Here is a 22,938-nt window from a genome sequence, read left to right as displayed (position 1 = left end):
AAAAGGTTCTTTCCTAAAGAGTGCTGGAGCTAAAGCATAAAGGAAGCAATTCAAATACTTTTGAGGGCCTATCAGTCCATTCTGGCACTACCCCTGAGAAGTGATTGATAATGTGATTAACATAAAAAAGTTACTTTTAGGGTCTTTTTTTCGCCTCCCCTTATCTTCTGCACACCCATATTTCTGAGGATCTGAGTTGTTTTGCTGTACTCTTCCTTACCTGTATTTTATTAGTTTTTTCTTTTTTTGCAAAGTTAAAAAATCACTAAAGAGATATAAGAATATCAGAATAGAGCAGAAAGTTTTTAGAGGTCTTTTAGGATGCAGCATAGACCCTAAAGAAGAACCACAGCACTGGGGCTGCACAGCATCTGTGGTCGTGTATTCTGGCCCACTTCTGCCCTGTTCCTTACAGCTTGGAGTTTCTTCTCTGCATTTTTAGTGGCCCAGTGAGACTTCCCTGAAAACTGTGTTGTTGGCTGCTCTGTCCCCAGAGAATCCCTAGAGTTAACAATTGGTGTTTGAAACAAGCATAACTGAAAATTGAAGAGAGAGATCAAGTATTCCAGGGAAAGAAACTGAAATTATAAGTAAAAGCACTCAGCTTGTAGAAGTTGAGATTTTAAGTATAAAGAGTGTCTCCAGGGTTTTAATGAAAAGCTTGTAATTCAGTACACAGAGAGAGAAAATATATTTTTTTCATGCTATATTTTTAACTATTGGTGGTTGGAATGGTTTGGAAAGTGAGGCATGAGTGGGCTGTAAACGAGCAAGCGAGATGGGATTGCTAGACAGCATTCATTTTATTTCACACCATGGACAGTCTTTCTTTGACATCAGGAATTTTACTTGCTGATTTTGAGGCTTCAGACCGCACGTATGTATTGAATATACCATCATGTTGGAAGGAGAGAATTCTCCCTGGATTTATACAAGCACAAATCCACTTGGATTTTATTGCTGCTGGATGAGCTGAGACTTTTATCCTTTCGTAGGGTAGCTTATTACCAGCAGCTCGGCTCCCTTAGGGGCTTGGTTTCATGTGGTATATACAAGGGGAGGCAATAAGTTGAACAGGGGGAAATTCTAGGGTTAGGTTCTTCCTTGGATCTGCCATCTTCAAAGCCTGGTTCTTTTCTTACTTGTAATATTTCTTTCCTCCTGCATCCTCCCACCCCAAGCAGACTCTCCTGGAAGCACAACAAGTTATATGAACTGTGTCCTGTGAGATTTCACTGTCCCATGGGTTTTTCAGCAAGAGGATGATGGCTAACAGCATATATTGTTGAGCTAGTCAACAAAATGTGGCTTCCAGCATATTACGATGTTGGGCTTTTTCGACTTCTGTGTCTTTGTGGGAGTTAGTGGGTGGTTGCTTTAGGGCCTCATTAACAATTTACAGGTTTAATTCTATACATCTTTCTCATTTGCAGTATTAAATTCTCCAAGAAGTCTCAGCAAGTGGGGAGAGAAGTTAAATTTAGCATTTACAATGCTTCTCAGAAACACTTGAAGGACTAGCTCTCCGTGCTCAGGAAAGCAGCAATCTTTCCTTACATGACAGAACATTTGTCACTGGCAACACACCCTGTTTGGTCCCAGATCCCAATCTCAAGGCTCTGCATCATGATGCCATGTTAATGCAACACATTCTGCTAATTACGTCTTTCTCGTTGCCTCTGGGCTTTATGAAGCAACTACCATTTGTATTTTTGTCTATTTTTCTTTCTGTTGTGGATTTTAAACATGGGGATGTGGGAGAAAATGGAGCAGAAAAAAATTTTTCTATACTACAAAATGGTAATAATATAGCAAATATTGTCAAAAGCAGAAGCTGATGAGATCAGGGCCTTAAAAAAGGTGCTGATGGGGTGAACTTTTCTGATTAGATGTGTAAGCAGCAGAAAACATTGGTCTGACATTTGATCCTCCAGAGAGGGATGGTTTGGAGTCCCTTAGTACATATTAATGCAAAAAAGTGTGCCTAAAGATTCTCTGGGCTCCGGGGGGGGATGCATCACAGAGTATTGCTTTCTCATCATTTGTTGATAGAAATCCTGTTCCTTTTGAGACGTGAGGAGAGAAAGTATTTATTATCAAGATAAATGGATACTTACATTTCTGATATATAGTGTTGTGCATTACTCAAGTCCAGAGACACCAGGTTTTTAACACTGTAATCTGAATGTTCTTGAACTGAGGCCAACCTGTTTATTGTACAGCCAAGGAGCCACCTATCACTGGTGAGGAAAGGTTTGAAGTATCTATCTGGTTTATGATTACACTGAAGAGCAGCCTCTCCACTTTGGGGTTGTTTATATTGCTAAACTTCCCAAACTGTTGAACAAGAACCCCAAGGAGGGAAAACAGCCATTATCTTCTTTTTTTTTATGTTTTGTGTAAGTTTTGTCTAATATATGCCTTGTTCAAAACTCCGAGCCCCTGGGGCTTGCTCAGGGAAATAAGACTTCTGAGGGATTAAAATGAAATGATAATAGGGACAGAAAACCACCATTTCTGTCAAGCACGGTGCGCTGTGCATGGCACTGGCAGCAGCACCACTTGCTACCGTTGCCAAACATATTCCATTACAGGACCCCATCTTCAGATCACAGCCCTGCCAGACTGGTTTTGGCTGAAGTTACTCAGCTGGATGCCAGCCTCAGATTTTATGTTTGCTCACATAAAAAAACATTCATACAACTTCTAAGAAAGTCTAGGGAAATCCTTGTAAGGCCTTGATGCTTGGCAGGGGACATTATGTGATACTTGGGGGAAAACCACCTGAGTTTGGCAGAGAAATTCTCCAAAGACACAACCCCTGGTAAGCATTCTCTGCCCTGGGCTGAACAGCTGGAACAAGGATTGCCCAGCAATCCTGATGAGCAGTGCCAGGGTGCACAACCAAGAACGACAGTCTGTCATTTCTTCATTTTCAGGGATGGTTAAGCAGGGAGGGGAAGGAGGAAACGACTCAGACATGGGGATTTGGGTCCAAATGAAGGAGAGAACTAAAGGGGAGTCTGCAACGAGGATTTGAAATAAAGCAGATGGCTGGGAGCATAAAATAGGGGAAGGAGATAGCCAACAAGATGTGGATTTGAGGCAGGCCAGGGACTGAGATACATCTCCAAGGTTGGGGATAAGGAGCTAGGAGGATGTTGGATGATGCTTCCAGCCAGTGTTCAGGGATTAGGCAGATTTTCTATTGCAAAAGCACTTTTTTCTGGCCAAAAGGCTGCTGCACTGCTGGTATGAAGAGTTAGGTTGCTTTTATGTCATCAGTGGTGGCTTTCTGCAACTGTCCCAGTCTTTTGTTCCCATCCTGCCTCCTCCATGGCTTAGGCAAAGCACTGGTAGATGCCATTCTGTACTACCTGAAGAGATGAGTGTGGGGGCTGGATAAGGGTGGAGGGAACGAAGTAGGATGTGAAGAGTAGTAGAGGACTTCTCCAGCAGTTGGGTTTGGTCTTCTAGGGATGAAGTGGAGCTGCCTGAGCAGAGGAGATCATCATAGAGGAGATCATCATAGACTATCACAACAAGCAGAACTTCATCCTCCCAGCACAGCCTTTCCAACAATCCCCCTCTTCCCAAATGTTCACTTTGTGACACTTACCCAGAGTAGGTCCAACAACTTTTCTGACTCTAGTTCACAAAAAAAACCCCACCAGCACATATGCAGCTTTGTAACCTTCTCTGGTTGCCTTTAACCACTCCCAAGCCTTCCTGTGTCTATTCAATGGGCTGTGAATATCCTACCACCCCAACTGCAGTTTAAGGGGGAGATCCAAAGAAGAGAATTGCCAGTGCCTGCACAGTGGTGAGAAAAATCCCTCCTGGAGGTAGGATAGACAGGGATTTACTCTGGTAGCAGAATTTTGAGACTGTCTTTAGCCCATCTTAAACAGAAAAAATATTGCTGCTACACTTAGGCCTAGTTTTAGCAAGAAGGACAATAAATATCCAAGCTGCATATAGAAATTTATTGCATTATGAATGTTGACTGAAATATTGCTCTTTGTGTAACCTTACCAGGGACTGGTGTGTGCACAGCCATGTCCTCCTGGAACATTTGGAATTAACTGCAGCCAGGACTGTCCATGCCACAACGGAGGACACTGTGATCCCGTGACAGGAAAATGCATCTGTACAGCTGGCTATATAGGAGACAGGTAAAAATCAAAACACCAAAGCTTTTCATTTTAACCATGGGTTGGCAATATTTATATTCCTTCTAGGAGAATCTTGCTCTCTGAAAAATGGTGTTATGTTTCTGTTGCTCCAATTAGGTTCATCCTTCTGAAGTACTTCGAGCATTATAAATGTGGCAATGCTATTACTTTTTATTGGCAATGCTCTGGATTTAAAGGGTTTTTTTTAATATAACTTTTAAAATTTAATGGATTAAATTTAATTTAGATATTTACGGTGATAAATTTAATAGAGAGCATTACATGTTTACAAGATATGTAAATGAACTATATTTATACAAATTAATATCCTCAAGAGTAAGCAATGCAGCAGTTTAATGTTTCCCTCAGCCCCTCTGTGCTGCTGCAGCACTGATCCATCTCAGACACCAACAAAAGGTGATAAATCCTCAAAATCTATAAACGAGAGCCCTCACCCGTAAATCGATCAGAGAAGATGATAACATTGTTTTACGAAGGTGTCATGGATTTAGCAAAATGACTACGCAGCAAAGTCGAGGTGGGATTGTAACACACGTTGGCTTAGCCCTCCAGCTAATCCTGCCGGCGAGGCTGACAATGGTGGGGAAGCTGCAGTGGAACAAGCTTCATAGGCAGGTTTCACTAGGGGTTGGACTGTGTCACCAGGATTTCCAGAGACTGTGAGCACAGCTCACTAGTGTGTGCTATGCTAAAGCCCTTTCTCCTATATCTTCCTTTTTTTTTTATTAGCTAGAACAAGCTAGTATGAGTATACTGACATGTGCTACAGTTACACTTTTGTGCAGCAAAGCTCATTGGAATTTCTCATTTCTTGCTTCATTGTACAATCAGCAAGTCTTTACAGCACACCAACAGACCAACCTCCGACACTGTGCTGCGGTTCAGAACACCATGCTCTTTCCCATTAAATGTGGAAGTTCCTTGTTTCCTTTTTATCAACAGTGGTAATTGGAGGGGGCTCTGGAGATTGTGTCAGGATTTGCATGTGGTTGAATATGGTGGAAATACTAATTATTTCAAATTAATTTAGTGGAGAAGATATCAGTGTGTCTCTCTTCCCCCATCTTCCATCTGGAGACAGTGATTTCAGCCACAAGGTACCATATAATTGCTGTTGCTGACCACAGCTTTCTCTTTCTCTTCTTTTGGAGACCATTTCACTAAAGGAAGCAACTGTGCTGCCTGGACGCTTGCACTGGTGACCACACTTCAGTCGCAAGCCGTCCCCAGTCCTGGCCATGCTCGGGAAGGCTGACAGAGGCCCTCTGTCTCTAGGTCTCCTCATTTGGTTGTTGCAGACCTAGACTGATTTCTGGCTGTAGGTGAATCAACAGCGTTAGAGCTGTCGGGAGCTCCCAGCTCAGCCTGCAGCTGAGCGAGCTTCTTTGCTCAGCTGCCAATACAGCCCCCAACCATGAGGGAGGACAAGCAGCAGGAGAGCTGGGGCTGCTACAGGCATGTGGCACAGGGAAAGAACAGCAATGGAGATGCTGAACTGCCTGCAACACCCACACACTGCAGCAGTAAGAGTAGAGAAAGGACCTTTGGGGACGAGGAAAGGAGATGGCAAGTAGAAAGCAGAAGACCTAGTTCTTCCTGCTGTCAAAAGCAGAGGTGTTTGCTGCTGATGCCCCTTAGAGAGAGGCTGACAAAGGTGGCTCGAGGAGAAACTGAATCAGAGGAGGCACTACAGGGCAGGCCTGACAAGACATCACAAGAATTGTCCTTGAGCAAAGTGGGGGTGTGGGCTCTTCAGATCTCTACGTGGAGAAAAGTGACAGAGATTTGGACTCGAGAGAGAGATGTGGCTTGGGAAGACAGAAGCAGGGAGGGAGAAAATAAGGCATGATCAGCTGGAAGAGGTGGAAAAGAATCCAAGGGATGGTCTCACTGTGGACCTGCACCCAAGAAAAGCCCTTAGGAAAGGCTCACCTGCCCCACCCTGGAGCAGGGAAGTAAAAGACAGACAGCAAAGGGAGAGGCAGAAGTGCAGAAATGCAGGTGTGTGGAAGGATGAATGAGAAGAGGAGAAAGTTAGGTAAACAGGCAGTGCAGGAAGCCCTTCTAGCAACAGGGAAAAACTGTACCAGCCTAGAAATGAGCACCTTTGAAATGGGTTCTCAGAAGGTTGAAACACGTTTATCTACGAGCCTTTAATCAGCCTTCAGTAAGGGAAGTGAAACCTTAGGCCCGTTACATTCCATGGCAGTTCTGCCTCTCTTGGGCCAGGACAGCACATCATCGCCTGTGATGCCCTGTTCTGAGCCAGCACACACCCCTCGCCTTGCTCTTCACTGCACTGAGCTAATGGTAGGTTGCCTGTTGATTTCAGTGAGGGCAGGAGCAGGCACAAGGTCTTTAAAAAGTCTAAATCTCTTCCCTTGGTTGTGTGTTCATAGAGCATGGACAGTGGGACAGATTAGTTGGCATCATTTTGGCTTGAAGCCTGTTTTACTGTCTGGATCTCATGCAACTGTTGCAGTGTTAGAGTATGATTGCAAGTAGAGCAGGAGAATGCTGCTGCACAACAAAATAGTGTTTTCTTTAAAATTTTACAAGGCACTGAAAAAATTTTCTGAATAATAACAGTTATTATGAATAACAACTATAAAAATGTAAACACACTGTCTCTACTATCATCTTTAGTTGTCAATAAGTGCTCTATACCACAGTTCTTTGTCTCGTGCAGAAGATAACATATGGTTAGATAAATATTTGTGGAGACGAAATGGTCATAAAGGTCTATGTAAGAGTAATGGCTGGACCTTGTTCCCTGCCTGTTTGCCAGGCAGTGGCACTGCACTGGGTACGTAGGAGATTGCCGAGCACTGGTCAGAGCTCCAGGCAGCTTTGTGCTCTGCTGGAATGACGGGATACGTCACGTAAAAGTATGTTTTGCAAACTGGAGAGGAGTAATAGCAGAAGCACCATTAGGAGCTGGGATGGGGTGTCTAGGAATGCAGTGGCTGACAGGAAAAGTGAACGTACTGTTTTAGCTTTGTTTTCTCTATTGCCATTAAACCTAAAGGCTGAATCTCAACAAAGTACCACATTTGTTATAACAATACGAGCAGACTTATTCTCTTGTTGTTGTGGTTGTGCCTGTATCTTTTATCAACAGAATTACGATCTCCAGGTTAGTGTATTTTGGATGGCTTTTAATATTTGTCTGTGCTATTTAAGTGTGATCACTGTTTCAAAAGCAAACAAACAGAAAAGCACGAAAAACTTTACAGCATTATTCCATGAAAAAAATTTTTCTGGAAAAAATGTAGGTGTATGTACCAAGTTCATCTGTTAAGCAGGCTGTCTTATGTTTAATATTTTGTGAAATTGCTTCCATTAATTCTACAGGTGACAGCCATATTATCCTATCCCAACCCAAATAATTATAGTACATATTAAAGTTCAGTGGATATTATAATACGAATCTCCCCAGATAGGCAGAAAGCAATGTAAATTAAACAAGAAACATAACTAGGGCTTAGCAGCTCATTTTGTAATTTAATTGAACAATGTATCTGGTTGTTAATGGTGCTATGGACACATTAGATTGATATGTTGCAAAGGAAAGATGTTTAAGTAGAAAGCTAATTCCTGCTGTGATTATTCTTATGTTCCAGAGGAGTCATTATTAGTATTCTTTGTATAAAATTCATTAGTGGTAGCTGCTTGATCTCCAAATAAATAAGTTGGTTAAATTGTTAGTAGAAAAAGGCTAATTATGTAAATGGATTAGGTCGTCAATATTTCATTTCCAGATGCTTTTCTCCCTGCTAGGTAATGCTTCATCTTCTATAAATATAGAATTATATAGTGCACTATTGACTAAGTATTCATCTCGTTGAGTACAGTGCTCTCCTGCTAACTAGTAGAGCTGAGTACAGCAATGGAGACACAAGGCATCTTAATCTGTTCTTCATTACATTTCATTTGCTTGAAGTGTTTCGGTCCTGATGTTACCCACTCTTTGCTGGTTATTTCTGTTGCAGCTGAGCTACCCTGAGAGCTGCAGGGCTGGCAGCCAGCACTGCTGGTGATTCTCTGCGCTCTTTCCCGTCCTGTTCGTCACCAGCTCCTCTCTCTTTGGGTCTCACATGAACTCCTGAACTTGGATTGTGTAACTAGTAACTGTGTTGGTGCTTGCTGCAATTAAATCACTGGCTAGGCCTTTTGCCTTGTTCATTTATTTTTAGTAAAACGTGATAATCTGAGGCTGCAAAAGTGATGCTCTTCTTATATACTGACTGTGTTCATTGCAGTTTTGCCTGGCTTGCATCACACATTAATCTTTTATTACTGATCATTATATTAACTCTCACCTGCCAGCTGTGAGATGACCTGCAGAAAGATATTTAACAATTGCCTCTATCCACTGAGTTTACAGTATACACTTTAATCAATGCTCAGGATTAAAATAATGCTGATAGGCAATTTCCAATATCTGGCATCCATGTGATAAGGGAATTGGGCTTTTCTGGGCTTCTTTTTCTTTTTTTATTAACTGAAAAGGCCTATCTGTATTTCACGGTGGATCATGTAAACTGTAGTACTGACTTATTGCAGAATTTTGAAACCACTGAATTATGTCAAGCACAGAATTAGTTGATTTCCTTAGGACCTTAGTTGAGCTTTTCAAAGTAGGAAATACTATGAGCACTTAAACTGGTTGTGCAGGACAATGAAACAGACTTTTTGGCAGATTTCATAATGTATCCAGTAGGGAAATGTTTTAAGCAGTGCACGGAAGGTGCAATTTAAAACAATCAGTGTATTGTGTTTGTAGGTTACATTTTTATGTGTATCAAGTATTAAAAATGTTGGCAATTTTGGAGAAGATACTACACTGAGTATGAAAGTGATTTATCTTGAGAATCTATACCACTGAACATCACTGGAGTAAGAGATGAAAAGCAAATTTGAGGTTTAGTTACTCAGAACACACACAAAAGACCAAGGAGTATATTTTCCCCTAGTTGGTGTAAAGCTGGTGCAATGACAGCATAGAGGGAAAGTAAAACTATATGTTGCTGGAGAACACTTTGCTCAATAGTGTTTAATAGACCACATTTCCTTTCAATCCTTGTTATCACTAAGAGGAGAGTATGCTTTCAAAGGAGGTGCACAATCCTTCTGTAATAAAGGGAAAGCAAACAGATGAGGTTTTTTTATGAAGTATCTTATCCTGTATCAGTTTTTTATGGTTGATGAATGGAATTGTCAAGGTCCAGGAAACAAGAATGCACTTTGTTAACTAACGTAATATTAACTAATGCAAATTTTGCAGGATATAATTGGACAGAGATTAATGCACTTTCAGGTAACAGCAACTTACATGCCCAAGATACCACATCACTCAATGATATCATCAGTTCACAGTATGTTACTTAAATAAATGACAATGATTTTATACTTAATTCATTAACAAAAACATTCCCATGTACTAGTCGTAAGCAGACTAGACTATAGCACTCGATTGGATCCTGTCTCACGTATTTCATTGCAGGTGTCAAGAAGAGTGTCCTATCGGGACGTATGGCTTTCAGTGCACACAAAGATGCGACTGCCAAAATGGTGCCAAGTGTTACCATGTAAATGGAGCATGCATGTGTGACCCTGGATTTAAAGGGATTTATTGCCAAGAAAGAATGTGTCCAGAAGGATTTTATGGCCTCAAATGCAACAAGAGATGTCCTTGCAATATTACCAACACGCTCAGGTATGTACATCATATTATAAACTAGTGCAGGGACTGGTCAAATAAAAGCATTGGGAAAAAATTCAATTAGCTACACCTACTCCCTTTTTCTCTGTAGTTTTAATTAAGAACACAGTTCCTCTGGATTGCAACCTTTGATTTAAACAAGCTCAGGCTGGGAACCGTAAGCTTCAGTCCAGCCAGCTACTAAGCATGTGTCTGTTAACTATTTAAACAGTTCTGCTAAAATCTGAAACAATCTGACATATGGCCTTATGCTGTAACTGCAGTCTTTTAGGCATAAGAACTATCATATGATGCCCATATGTATGTATAATAGCCCACTGAAGTTTAAAAAATATAGATATATTTACTCAAATCCATCATTTTGGCTCTTTTTATGACATGGGTTTTCTTGTTAAATCTATAGACAGCAAGGGGACTTTCAAAATGAAACCTAATTTGCTTCAGTTTATGTCTCGTGGCAAATTACCTTGTTGAAAACACTTGAGGCAGATGTATAAATAGACTGAAATCAATATCCCCAAGTCAGTCTATGGAACTGTAACGAAGTCAACATTGTCAAAATAGATCTCTCTTCTCATGTGTGCCTATTTTTGCTCTTCATTCAGTATGTGTATGCGTGAAATATTCAGGAAAATAAATATCAGGGACATATACCTAAAATGGAATAAGCCTCACTTAGAAGGTCAGCTTTCAATGTCTTATTCCTTTTTGCTTTTGTTAGGAACTGATTCTTGAGGTTCTCATCACTAAGAGTTAGAGCCACAGACTTGAGCAGCTAACATGGGATAGGTAGAATTTACTCTCCCGTTGCAGGCTTGAATAAGTTTTCTAAACCCTGAAAAAAAGAAAGAATTTAAGACTCTTCCCTATTATCTTCTTTGTTACCTTCTGTAACTCCTTGTCTTGTTTACTAACTGCAAAAATTGCTATTTGGAGGTTCCTCACTCCCTCACATACAGTAAAGGGAGCCTGGACAGCGAAAACACCCTGGCCTGAGCTATTCTGATGGACTAGAGTGCCCACATTTCCTTACCACGCCTGCAAGACACTGAGCCCCTCAGCTCCCACTTGGTTTCCTCCTTTTTCTGTCCATTACTGTTAATCATTCATAGCCAATTCAGGATTGTGTAGGCTTCAGAGGGAGGTGGGGATAATGGATGCCCAAGCAAATATGCCCTTGATACGGACATTTTTCAATTTTAAACCAGACAGGTAGGGACCTGACTGTCTTGCTGATGATGACAAACCTACCTTGCCATCTTGCAGCCTGCTAAAATATAAACACTCTCCTCAATTACATATGCAAGCAGTACCACCTAATTTGTGTGCACGCACACACACACACACACACACACACACACAAACACTTCAGGCAAATCTGTTTGTGTGCTTGAGATAGACTCTATTTGTCTCGGTCTTGGAAATAAACAGGTGATCTTTCTTGTGAATTCAAGTTCAACTGTGGGTGGTGAGGTTTTGCTTAACTGAAAGTCAGAGCTCACAATGGATTATTTAAAAACCTTGTAATTCTGATGATGTGAGTCCTGTACAGAAAGACACCTCTAGCTCTACTGGGTTTGACAGCGAGGATCCAAAGTGTTCGACACCTCAAAGGTAGCTCTGTACAACAGGCTTCTATCGTTTCTGATTATTTTGCGTATCATAAAATCACTGCAAAAAATAACATCCCTAAGACATGAGCTGAGCATTATACACAAAAGGTTAACGTTGTGTTGTACTGAGGGTAGGGGATGTCTCAAGAATTACTGCAGAGTGAGCTAAGGTATAAATTCCTGCATGTCACACTACTCTGCAGTACCTGCCAGTGTGCGTGACTTAAACCTGTGGTAAATATAAGGTAAACTGCTCCTCAGTGAAAGCTGTTCTTCATGTGTACTGGAGGGTGAGAATAGGCTCTTGGACAGCAGCTGACACAGTGTGTCCTCACCCCCTCTCCTAGCCTGCAGAAACCTGTTTGTGTGCCCATTTTCCCATAAAGGTGTAAATAGAGTGGAAGGACTGCAGGCCATGGGCAAGGCTGAGCTTGGCTGCTGTTTCTCAGCTAACTGCTCAATTCATTAAGAGTCTTTTAAGTGGGGGAAGACTGTGGGTTTGAGGGTGGGAGAGTTCATCCTGGTTACTCAAAGGATGACCTGGGTTTGCCAGAAGATCCTTCCTGAAAGAACAGACTAGCTCCATCCAGGTGTGAAGAAAGGTGAGGTCTCAAGTTTGAGAGAGCTCAGAAATGTGGAGGATTGAATCCTTTCACAGCTCTTTTCTGGACATGTGGTTATTCCTACACACCGTGTACCTGCCCTGTACCTGGCTGCTGTCTGACAGACACATCTTATGCCTTCTCTCGCATCACTGCTCCGTCAGCTTCACTTGCAGCATCCTCTGCTAAGATGGTATCTCCGTTTCCTTAATAAATGAGTCTAGTCTCTCCATTGATAAAATCTCCCTTTTCCTACATCTTATCACTGCTGTTATGGAACAAAGAGGTACCAGCAAGCTGTAGATCTCTAAATGTTCTTTCATTCATCCATGGCATTTCAGCTTTCCACTTTTCAATGAGCTTCTCAAAGTGCTGTCAATTTCTGAGCCGAGCAGTGTCAGAGTTGATGGAAAATGCCCTTCTCCAAAGGCACTCCATATTCAGAACAAACCTTTTTGCTGATTGTTTAACCAGTCCCATACAGCATACTTGTCTTCCCACCCACCTCCTCCCATTCCTCCCCTGAATTTTTATCATTACTGGAACTGTGGTCTTCCAAAGTGATTCATTTACTGACAGCCATCTATTGTCCCCAGAAAGAGTTGAAACTGTTGGCTACTTGTTGCGATACTTAAGTCTGTAGGATAATTACACAAACACTTGAAAGAAGGTGAGGGAAGCTTGTTTATTTCTGAGTGGTTTTGACTCATTTGATCTGGTTATTGGAGAGCTTGCTGGAACGGAAAGTTCTGGGGGCTTTGAGGAGCAGGTTGGGGAGGAACACTAAGAAATACACAATCAGCTTTTCTGTTTTCATAGATCTATTTTAATATCTGAAAAGACCAGTGCAATCATCTAGTCTAACCTTCTGCATAATAACGACTGAAGAACATCATCCAATAATTTCTGCATCAAAGCACGCTGAAAGGCACTTTGTACAGGACTTTTAAACAACCTCAAAATTAAGTATTTAGAATGCACTGGTGACTTGGACTGTCCTTCTACGGGGAAGGATACACCTGTAAAAAATTCCCCCATGCAAAAAGCCCATGTTGAGACAGTCTATAATAGTCAGAAATGCATAATCCTGGCTTTCTCCTCTGAAAAGCAGAGAGGGAAGTGAATCGCTGGACTAGTGTCAGCAACCCACCTTTTCTGAACACTGGTGTGGAGTCAGCGTGTGGGGCCATATGCCTTTAGTAATGTCTTTCCCAGGTCAGAGACATGAGAAGCGTAGGAAGACACAGAGACCTCTTAAACCTTGACACTTTCCTACTGTGACAAAGTCTAATGAAATGGATAGATCTCCAGAGGCTCTAATTACTGCCTCAACACTGGAAAGTTTGGAAGGACCAAACACCATGAACCTTACATGAAGTTTTGCCTTGACCTAAATTAATAATGCACTTGAATGAGGCTGGCTTTGAAGACGTGCTGGACTGAAGTGTCGTTGGCCTGGACTGAAGGCCTTACAGTGTCATTGTGGCTACTTCTCTAAAAGCAAGAGAGCATTTCAGTAAGGGAGACTGAATGTAGTATGGCCACCAAACCCCAGAAAATACTGTTAAATAACGATTAGGGCTGTTGTTAATTAAGATGAGATGACTGCTGCTAGTGTATAAACAGAAAGCCAGGAAATTCACTGGGAAGAAGTTGTTTTGGCTGAAAGATGTGTCGAGAATAAATTCAGAATTTGGAACAGACTGTGCTGTCTAAAGCATTTCTTTTCCCAATTTGCCTTAAGAACATTAAATACCTGATTTCCTCAGATTTCCTCAAAATGAGATGCTTAAAAAATGTAAAGGTCAAAAATTACTTTCTGTTTTTCTGTTCCACTAGTAAATTTAAAAAAAATAAATCTTTTATTGCTGTAAATGTGGCTCAAAATCCAGGGAGCATGCAGCAGCTTCCAAACTGCAGCAAGAGTGAGGGAACAGTTTCCTTCTCATGCCATGTTGTGCGCTGTGGACAGCTTCCAGTTTCCACCTCTGCTTGGCCTAGCGCCAGAGAAACCCTTGGCCGCTTGCATTCACTCTGGGTTTTCTACACCATTCCTTCCTGTTATGTGAGAGATTTGAAGAAATAAAAGTTGTTGAGATTCAATGCAAAATACTAATGTATTACACTGGCAAGCTCAAGGTTCTCTTCCTGCTCCCAGCAAGCAGTTGGAAAGCAAATGTTGGTGGGGTTGCCTTCTGGGATCCTTTTGTAGGCCTCACATTCTCTTACCCACCCATTCAGTGATCCTTCTCTAGAGAAATTGTTTTTCTTTCTTAATTTCAGTTTGTTGGTGGCATGAAGTGTCTTACACATGCTGCACCTCATCCTGGCAAAATGTTACCTGGACTCATGACCTTGAAAGGTTCATTCAGAAGAGGAAGGGAGGGATTATATGAGCAATTCCCATTGCTAACTGTGTTTCCTGTTCTGTGCCTTCACACATTCGCCATTAAGTGCCTCAAACTTTTCAACTTCAATGCAGCTAGCATGTAGTTCACTGGATAGACTGGATGCATAGATGGCTGGATGGATGACAGATGAGTTTCCTAGCTATAGTTATATGTCCAGTTATATATGAAATTTTACAGAATACCAATATAATAAGAGAGAAGTATTCTTAACTCACACATACATGCATACATATACTATTTCTACATCTGCTGAGATATTTAGTATGTAACTCTGATGACTTCAATTACTGGAATAGTTCATACATGCCAGAATAGAAAAACCAATTAATAATAAAAAGTTAGGACTATTTAGTGATATCAGTTGCAGATCTTTAAAGGGTTTCCAAAGGAAGAAAGCATCATTTTACAGGTGGGAAAGATGAAATGCAGAAAGAGTAAGTTACATGGCCAAGATTCACTGGCAGGATTGGGAAGAGAACAGCTGTCTTCTGAATTTTGGTTAAGCATCTCAATCACAGCCATCTTCAGGTTAACACTGCACCAGGGCACCTTAATTGTCAAACAAGCGTTTGTGATTCAGGGCGTTGCATTCTTTGCGTCTGAGACAAGTCTCCTGTGTCCCCTGGCCAGACACAGCCTGTAACCTCATTTCAGACGTGCCTATGTAGGTTTGAGGTCCTTTTCCTATAACACTATGGGGTGTGTGTTAATGTTTGGCTTGCCAAAAGCTTTGGAAAGATTTATTCTGTTACTGTCAAGGAGAAGTTTCCCTTCCCTTGCTGTACAGTCTATTCACCAGCCGTTGCTACCTACCCAGAACTATTGTTATGGGTACCACAACTCTGGAATTTAATGTGGAGGATTTTTCCTAACCCTACAATGCCAGCACCCTATAGACAACAAAACACAAGTATTTCAAAGCATGGAAGGACTACAAGTTATTGGCCTAGGAGAAAAACAACACTCTGATATGCTCAGGCTGATAATAAAATCATTCTGCCTTCAACAAGAAGATTATATGGATGCAGGGACCCAAACATCTGCATTGGGCTTTTCGTAGGTCATAGCCTCATGAAAGAGTGGAAAAAGGCTTTAGGGGGGCAGAATACGATCTTAGTCTTCTACTTGACCTTGTTTTGGAGTCCAAGCCCCTGTCTCCCACATACTCCTCTGCAAAGCCTGTTTGGTTCTTGCTTCTTATTTTAGTGCCTGTTAGGATGATTTTTAGTCCTTAATATGTAGCCTGCATCCCATGCAAAAGAGCTGTCCATTTTGATGAAGGAGCCAACCTTGGAGTAGAAATTCTTACTGACTATAGTATTTTCAATTGAATTGTTACAGACTGATTCAAACTGCCATGATCATATATTACGTTTGAAAGATTTAATTTAGCCAACAGATGCAGTTCTCGTGGAACCATATGATACATGCAGTAGTAGTGAAAAACAGAGAAACAAAAAATCCACTTTAAAATATTTCTTTAATGTTTAGCTTTCTGCTCCTATTAGGTAATGATTAATAGACGCAGAGGGGAGAAAAACGAGCTTTTATTATTTTCATCTGAATGTTAAGAGGTGCTTTGTGAACAACCATAATTTCAGGGACTGCTTTGTCAGAAGAATTTCATGGATGGCAGTTTGTTAAGCTGATGAATTGTTTTAATTAGTCAGTAAAACGCTATTTATGATGAAACATATGACACTCACAAAATCTGATCATTCTTAGGCACAACAGTATGTGACTAACCTCTTCTACCAGCAATTGCCAGAAACATACTTGGAAATTACTTTTTGTGAGGCTACCTTGAAAATTAACATATACGATATTAATTTTATAGGTGTAAAGAAATGCATTCAGTCATGTCTGCTATTTTAAACTATAGCAATAAATGATCATAAAGGAAAATAAATAGCTTCTATGAGGCAAAAAAAAAATGGAGCCAGGTCCATACAGAGGGGCCACCTTGCAGAACTCTATTCTTTCTTGTTCTGAGAATAACAAAGAAAATCTGATTTGTAGCAATATTATTTCTCATCTTTCTCACTGAGGGCTGGACAGTGCTGTTATGGTACAGTCTTGTGGTGCAGAGGCCCCCAGAGCATACTGAGCTCTCAAGTGAAGCCATACACTCCCAGCTGGCCTCAGACAACATGGGGTCCTTTTCCAAGGATCAGATTCCCTCTCCACCCCCTGCTCTCTCTTTTGACCACCTCATCTCCCAAACTAGACAACCCCCTGTGCTCTCCCTTCCAGTCCCCCTGAAGCCTCATCTCTTCAAACCAGGACCTAACACATCTCCAGCCTTCCCCTCCTTCCCTAGCCCCCAACCACAGCCCCAGCGTGGCTCCCCTGCTGGGGGAAGTCAGTGCCCTGAGGAAACCGGGGAGATGCTCTTTCTGTTTGTAGAAGAGAAAATGGTGAATAAACTGTTTCATAGCAGGAGGAACCAAGGGTTAAGTCTTCCCACCAGATGCAGAAGGACCAGCCATTTTCCGGTCTTTGGGGCTTGATTCTCCTTTCTACTTTTCTCTCTGTGTGCTCTCACAACAGTGTGGAATTGTCTCAATAGAAATGAAAGCCAGAGGACTATGTTGGGCAGCAATGCTCATTATTCAGCATAAAAGAACTTGACTCATTCCCTGCACAGCTGAGATGTAGTCCCAGGGCTCCTGTTGACTCCTGCCCCAAATAAATCCCAAGGCTTCGGGTAGTGATCAGTTCTGTGGCTGAATATTCCCTGCAAAACTCTTTTTCCATGGAGATTTTTCCCTTCCAAAGCACTTTCCTTTCTATCTCTCCCTGCTGAAAAGTTCTGCTGAGGTGGCACTCACTTTTAAAACATAGAATAGCATAGCATAGCATAGCATAGCATAGAATATTTGTGCCACAGGACTCAGATTTATCTTCACAACTCTCTTGATTGCATTTCTCCATCCATTGGAATTTCCCCTAACCCTGAACATCTTTGACTGTATTACAGCCAGATAGTATGGCATGTATATGTCATACAACAGTATGGATTAATCGTGTTGTGGTTAATGTCAGTAATCCAAGTCACGTTGATTTGAGAATTAAAAGCATAAACTTCCAAGGTATAAAATTACCAGTGCTGTGGCTGTTCCCAGATGTCTGGAAGTGGCGTGCCAGGCTGGTATTTAGCACCATATTCCCTGTTCACTTCCTAAGTTATATGGCTGCTCATGTTCACCGTCCTTTAAAGTTTTCAGGTTTGTTCTGTTCTTAGTGTGACTCCTGCTGGCATTGCCTGTAAAACGTTCTAGTGCTGTTTACAGACTGTATTTTTCTTTCATGTCCACACCTCATTAACGTCTGTCTGTCTTCATTAGTTGCCATCCATTGTCTGGAGAATGTAGCTGCAAAATTGGCTGGGCTGGACTCTACTGCAATGAAACCTGTCCCCCTGGGTACTACGGAGAAGGCTGCCAGCTGACCTGCCCCTGCCAGAACGGTGCAGACTGTGACAGCATCACAGGGAAGTGTACGTGTGCACCGGGATATATGGTAAGTGAGAGAAATTAAAGGGGATTTTAATCTGTTTTCAAATAATATTTGCATAAATGTGGACAAATGCAGGTAATTTTTCCCCATTCTATTATAAGTCCACATAATTCTCCTTTGAGCAGTGTTAGTTATTAGTTCTGGTTATTTACTCAACATCAGGATTGTAAGTTTATTACTGTTACAAGGATAAAGACATGGTTTCCCATCGTATATTCTAAGTTAAGACATAACAAAAAAGTTGTCAGATTATTGTCTGCCTGGAAGAGCAGAAAAAGAATTCTCATGGCCTTTCAGCATGTTCCTTGTCAGTCACACTGTGATTTTAATAGATGAAGATCTTTTAAAATGTTACAAATGATAGAGCAATTTATGTCTCTTCTGAGCATATATGGCAGGTGTCTTTTACCTGAGCATCAGAAAGAGCTTCAGACATTCTGAGGTAAACAAGCATTACATTTTATAGATGAGATATAAAATGGCTGAAGAAATCAGCCAAGATGAAACAAAAAAATTTCAGAATTAACAATTGCCAGGTTGCAGCAGAAAGTATTCAGACGTGGATCCAGGTGTTCAGTCCTGCTACAGCTGGGCATAATGGAACTCTTGCTAGTAAGTTCCCTGGTCATCCACATATGAAGTACCTCTTTACTTCAGGAGCACACCATGGAAGAGATCTGCAGGCTATGTTTAAGAAACAATACTTCCTAAAGAAAAATATTATTTTCAAGAGACAATTCCACCACAACTTCATTAGCAGTTGTCTTTCTGTAATTTGTGTCCTTAATTTTAAGTGATCTGTCCCCACAGGCCTATCTATATGTTTTCTATACTATTATATTAATTATTAGTTATAATTATTAAGTTTATTAGAAATCAAGCTTCAGATTCAAAAGCATTCCCAATATGTTTAGAACTTCCACTGACATTTAGCAGCCAACTAAAATGTGCAGCCTCCTAGATGAGTTTTACCCTCTATTGTTTTAAGTTACAACTTCAAAATGAGATCAATAAATAGCTTCAAATACTAGGGAACAGGAGATGTGATCTTTGACTATGTTGTAGCTCTTTTGATTTGCATTTATGAAACATGATGGACATCGTACCAGGTAGCTTTATAAGCAATGGTAGAGGAATGGCATGTTGGATCCGGACAGCAGAGCAGCCACGTCCTCCCATCAGTGCCCACTGCAGTGTTTGGGGTTTTCTTGAAAAAAACATTGCAGTATTCTGCAGGGTCAGATGCCACTGTCATCTGTAAGGGAAGGCTGCACAGCTGTGTGACAAGATCACATAGTATGGGAGTCCTAGATGAGATTAGTGGGATGCTAAAGCCGTTTTAGCCTCCCCCCCTTTTAAATTCACACCTGAGCTTGTGTTCACCAACTGTCATCTCTGGAACTGTGGAGTTATGGCTTAAAGACAGTTTTGTTCTCTGCTTCATGTCAACAGCTGAACTTGAAAATTGGAGCTTCCATCTAATTTCCAGGGGTTCTCGCAATGCTGGGTATAAACAGATTTATTTAGGCATGTCAAAAGCATCTGTGCAAGACAGTAGTATTTAGAGATGGAAAAAAAAGAAGAAAAGGGCTTTGAGTTTTGAATCCCCACTCACACTAACAGAAAACAAGAATTTATCTTCTCTATACAGTGGTGATACACAAGTACTAATACAAAGTAGAGGAAAGAATGAAGGAAGCAGCATGTTAGTAACAAATGCAAAATAAAAAGATACCAAGATCCTCTTTCTTCTCCGGGTTGTTCAAGTTGGCAGCACAAAAATATTTTGGGATCCTTTACTGTACACATTTTGTAAAAAGCATCGTTTGTCCAATATATGCTGCTCCAAGACAGTATTATTGCAGGCGTGAAGCCTGGGAAGTTCCTATTGCATAGCTTCAAAATAATATTTAATCTCATAATAAAGAGCTTTCTTGCATTGACATTTAAACAGCTTGGTTATTGAGGATAGCTCTATAATCACTGAAGCATATTTAGGCATTAGTATCATTGCTCTCTCATAATATACTATAATCTCTGGCAATTAGTCCATGAGGGGAAGTAAAGCCTTGAAATTGCTAATTTATTGCCTCTGAAGCATATTTGTCATTCGTATGCATGCCAGATGACTTGAGTTGCACTGGTTCTTTCAAATGCTAGAGAGCACAGGCTGTAAAGAAGGCTTGAGAGGACCCTTGACTGCATACCCTGGCCCGGAGGGGTCCTGCCGAGCTGCTCCGCTGCAGGCTCCACGGGCTGGGCAGGGAGAAGGTGTCAGCGCTGCAGATCCTGTGGAAGATGCTGTGGGGCCAGAACCCTCTCAAGGCTTGCAGTGGTTTATCTCAATGACACACTGAAGACCAGACTTTGCCTTCAAATACGCACGCCTGCCTCTCGCTGAGGCAACGGGGAGCTTTGCCTGTGGGTAGAATTTTGCCCTTGAATTTGGCTAGCCTGCAAGCGAGCGGCGCGCCTGTTGGTGAATGCAGGATGTCTCCTTTGGCAGCGCTGACGCTAGAGTGATGCTAACACAGAACTGGGCAGAGCTAATTATTCAGAAAAACCATAAATTAATCCCGTTTGCTTTTTCTAGCGTGAGGCTTGGCTGCTGCAGCTACAGGGTCAGGAATTTTGCCATACGATTGGAAAGAATGAAAGTGGGATCAACATCTGACATTTCACAGAAACGTTTGATCTACACAGGATCTTACATAGCAGAGCAGGCTGAAGGGTTTCGAAGCAAGGGGGGAAGGAGGAGAATATGACGGGACATGGGATATAATTGCAAAATCTAACTGCAAAGGCAGAGGTTGGACCCATAGGACTTCTGGTTACTGGATGCCTAGAAAACATAGTGACCAAGAAACGACAGTCTTTTCCTGACAAAGCGCTCCTCCAGCCCACTTCTCTTGCACAGATGGCTTGTTTTTTAACTGCGCCCTGCCTCGGCTGTGTCAGGGCAGCTGGGCAGGGTTTCAGAATGAATCATCTGCAATCGCAGCCAAAACAGGGACATTTTGTTGGGAGGCAGAACAAGCCATTAAAAACACAAAGCATCTGGTCACCTTTATTAAATGTATTAAGTGGAAAGGCAGCCATCCCATAGGTTGACATGTACGTGAGCAGAGCACTTAATTTTTGGAAGTTAAGCAGATTCAAGTTTTAAAAAAATGTACATGTAGCTCAGAAAATAGTACATTATGTATTAGCTGTTACATTTCCAAAAATTCAAATGCCAAAGCTAAATATTGGTGAGCTTGCAGTTTTGGATAGAATTTCAAAACATTTTATGTCGTCTTTCTTTTGATGAATATTTTGGGTCAGACTCAACTACCAGATTTGCACATACCTCGCTCTAAAAAGAAATTGCACTGTTGTAAAGGTGTTATTGGGTACTGGTACAGATTATTTGTATGAGGTACTGATAAGACTGTGCTCATACTGGGGGGTTGCACGATTTTAACTGTATGGTTGTCTAAACCAGAGTGCAGACACGGGGTGTAGATTTGACTGAAGAAATAGCTGAGAAATCTGAGTGATCCACAGTTATACCCAAAACAGCCTAGTTCTTGGAAGCAGCATACAGGACAATAAAAACAGTATAAAAGGAGCAGAGGAGGCACAACCAAATCTTCTTCCCCAAAAGCATCTCTAGAGCTACTCCCCACACGCTGCAGCAGTACAGTCCACACTGCAGGCCTGTTGGAAATGCTTATTGCATCTCACTTGTGAAGGGAGGATAAAGGTGGTATCAATTTAATTAAGATGATTGCAGGGAATCCCTGAAACTGGTATTTTTAACATACTTGAGGATTGCCCCTCAGTACTCATGTAATGAATTGCCAGTGATGGTTTTCTGCAGAATAGTTTTGAAAAGCCATTCTACTGCCACCACATTTGTGGCAAGAAGGAATCTGCTAAACACAAACACAGGGAGTACACAAAGATTAGCCTTAAAAATTATACAGGGAGATTCTTGACTGGTAGAAATTGGATCCTTACTCCCACATGCAAATAGACATTCCTTGCAATAAATTACTTGGATGCAATTATGGGGGTGGTCAGAGGGGTTATACTAACTTGTACCTCCCCTTCTTCCATTCTGCTTTAAGATGCTCTCTTACAAGCCCACTGAAGTCAGTTGAGCAGTAGGGATGTAAAAGAAATCAGGATTTGCCCTGTCCTCTCTTCTTTTGTTTTTGGTTCATTGAATTTCATTCCTATAATTCAATAAATGTGGTGAAGAAGGCCAGAGGATATGAATTAAACATGACAGGAGACCACAGGAATCCTGACCTTCTGTCTCACAAGGAAATCTTGAAACCAACCCCCTGCACGTACCTATCAGTGTTCCAGCTACTGAAATCATTATAAATGCTATTGAAATACAACTAAGTTCACCTTCTCCATTGCACAGCTAATTGCAACTTTCTTAAAAACAGTAGCTATCTAGAGACCCCATCCTGTGATATGCCTTTGTTTCTTTATGGATGCTTTGTTTTCTTCCTTTGAAAAATGGATTTAACTTCCAATGCTTTCATTCTGTCTATTGTGGCAAGGAGATATATATAGTTAAAATATTTCTCAGCCCAAGACACTCTGAGAAAACTTTAACGCTTATCTATGGAATGTGTGGTCAGCTTTTACTTCAGCGGGCACTTAGGTCTATATTTCACATCTAGATGACAGAACTTATATTACTTTAAAGAGTTCATCTATTTATGCTGCAATTTTTTGAAGACCTGTCTGCTTTTATTGAACCCTGCATGCTGGCAAGCAAAGCTAGCACTTCATCACCAAAATGAAAGAATTCATTTTGACATTTTTCTATTCCTTGACTATATTGGTAGATCCCATACAAGCCAATCACAG

The 22,938-nt window shown here is 41.3% G+C and overlaps 1 protein-coding gene across 2 annotated transcripts in view; it reads left to right on the top strand.

Moving 5' to 3' along the window:
* MEGF11 (multiple EGF like domains 11) overlaps positions 1-22,938 on the top strand; it is a 211,858-nt gene that overhangs the window by 108,901 nt on the left and 80,019 nt on the right. For both annotated transcript variants that reach the window (XM_068409942.1, XM_068409943.1), the window contains exons 7-9: positions 4,039-4,175; positions 9,703-9,915; positions 17,895-18,069. In XM_068409942.1, the coding sequence (XP_068266043.1) occupies positions 4,039-4,175; positions 9,703-9,915; positions 17,895-18,069 (525 nt within the window). The remainder of the gene's footprint in view (positions 1-4,038; positions 4,176-9,702; positions 9,916-17,894; positions 18,070-22,938) is intronic.

This window comes from Nyctibius grandis, chromosome 11, assembly GCF_013368605.1.
Source record: "Nyctibius grandis isolate bNycGra1 chromosome 11, bNycGra1.pri, whole genome shotgun sequence".
NCBI lineage: Eukaryota > Metazoa > Chordata > Aves > Nyctibiiformes > Nyctibiidae > Nyctibius > Nyctibius grandis.
Note: the sequence above shows the minus strand (reverse complement) of the source record. Positions and strands in the feature narration are given on the sequence as shown.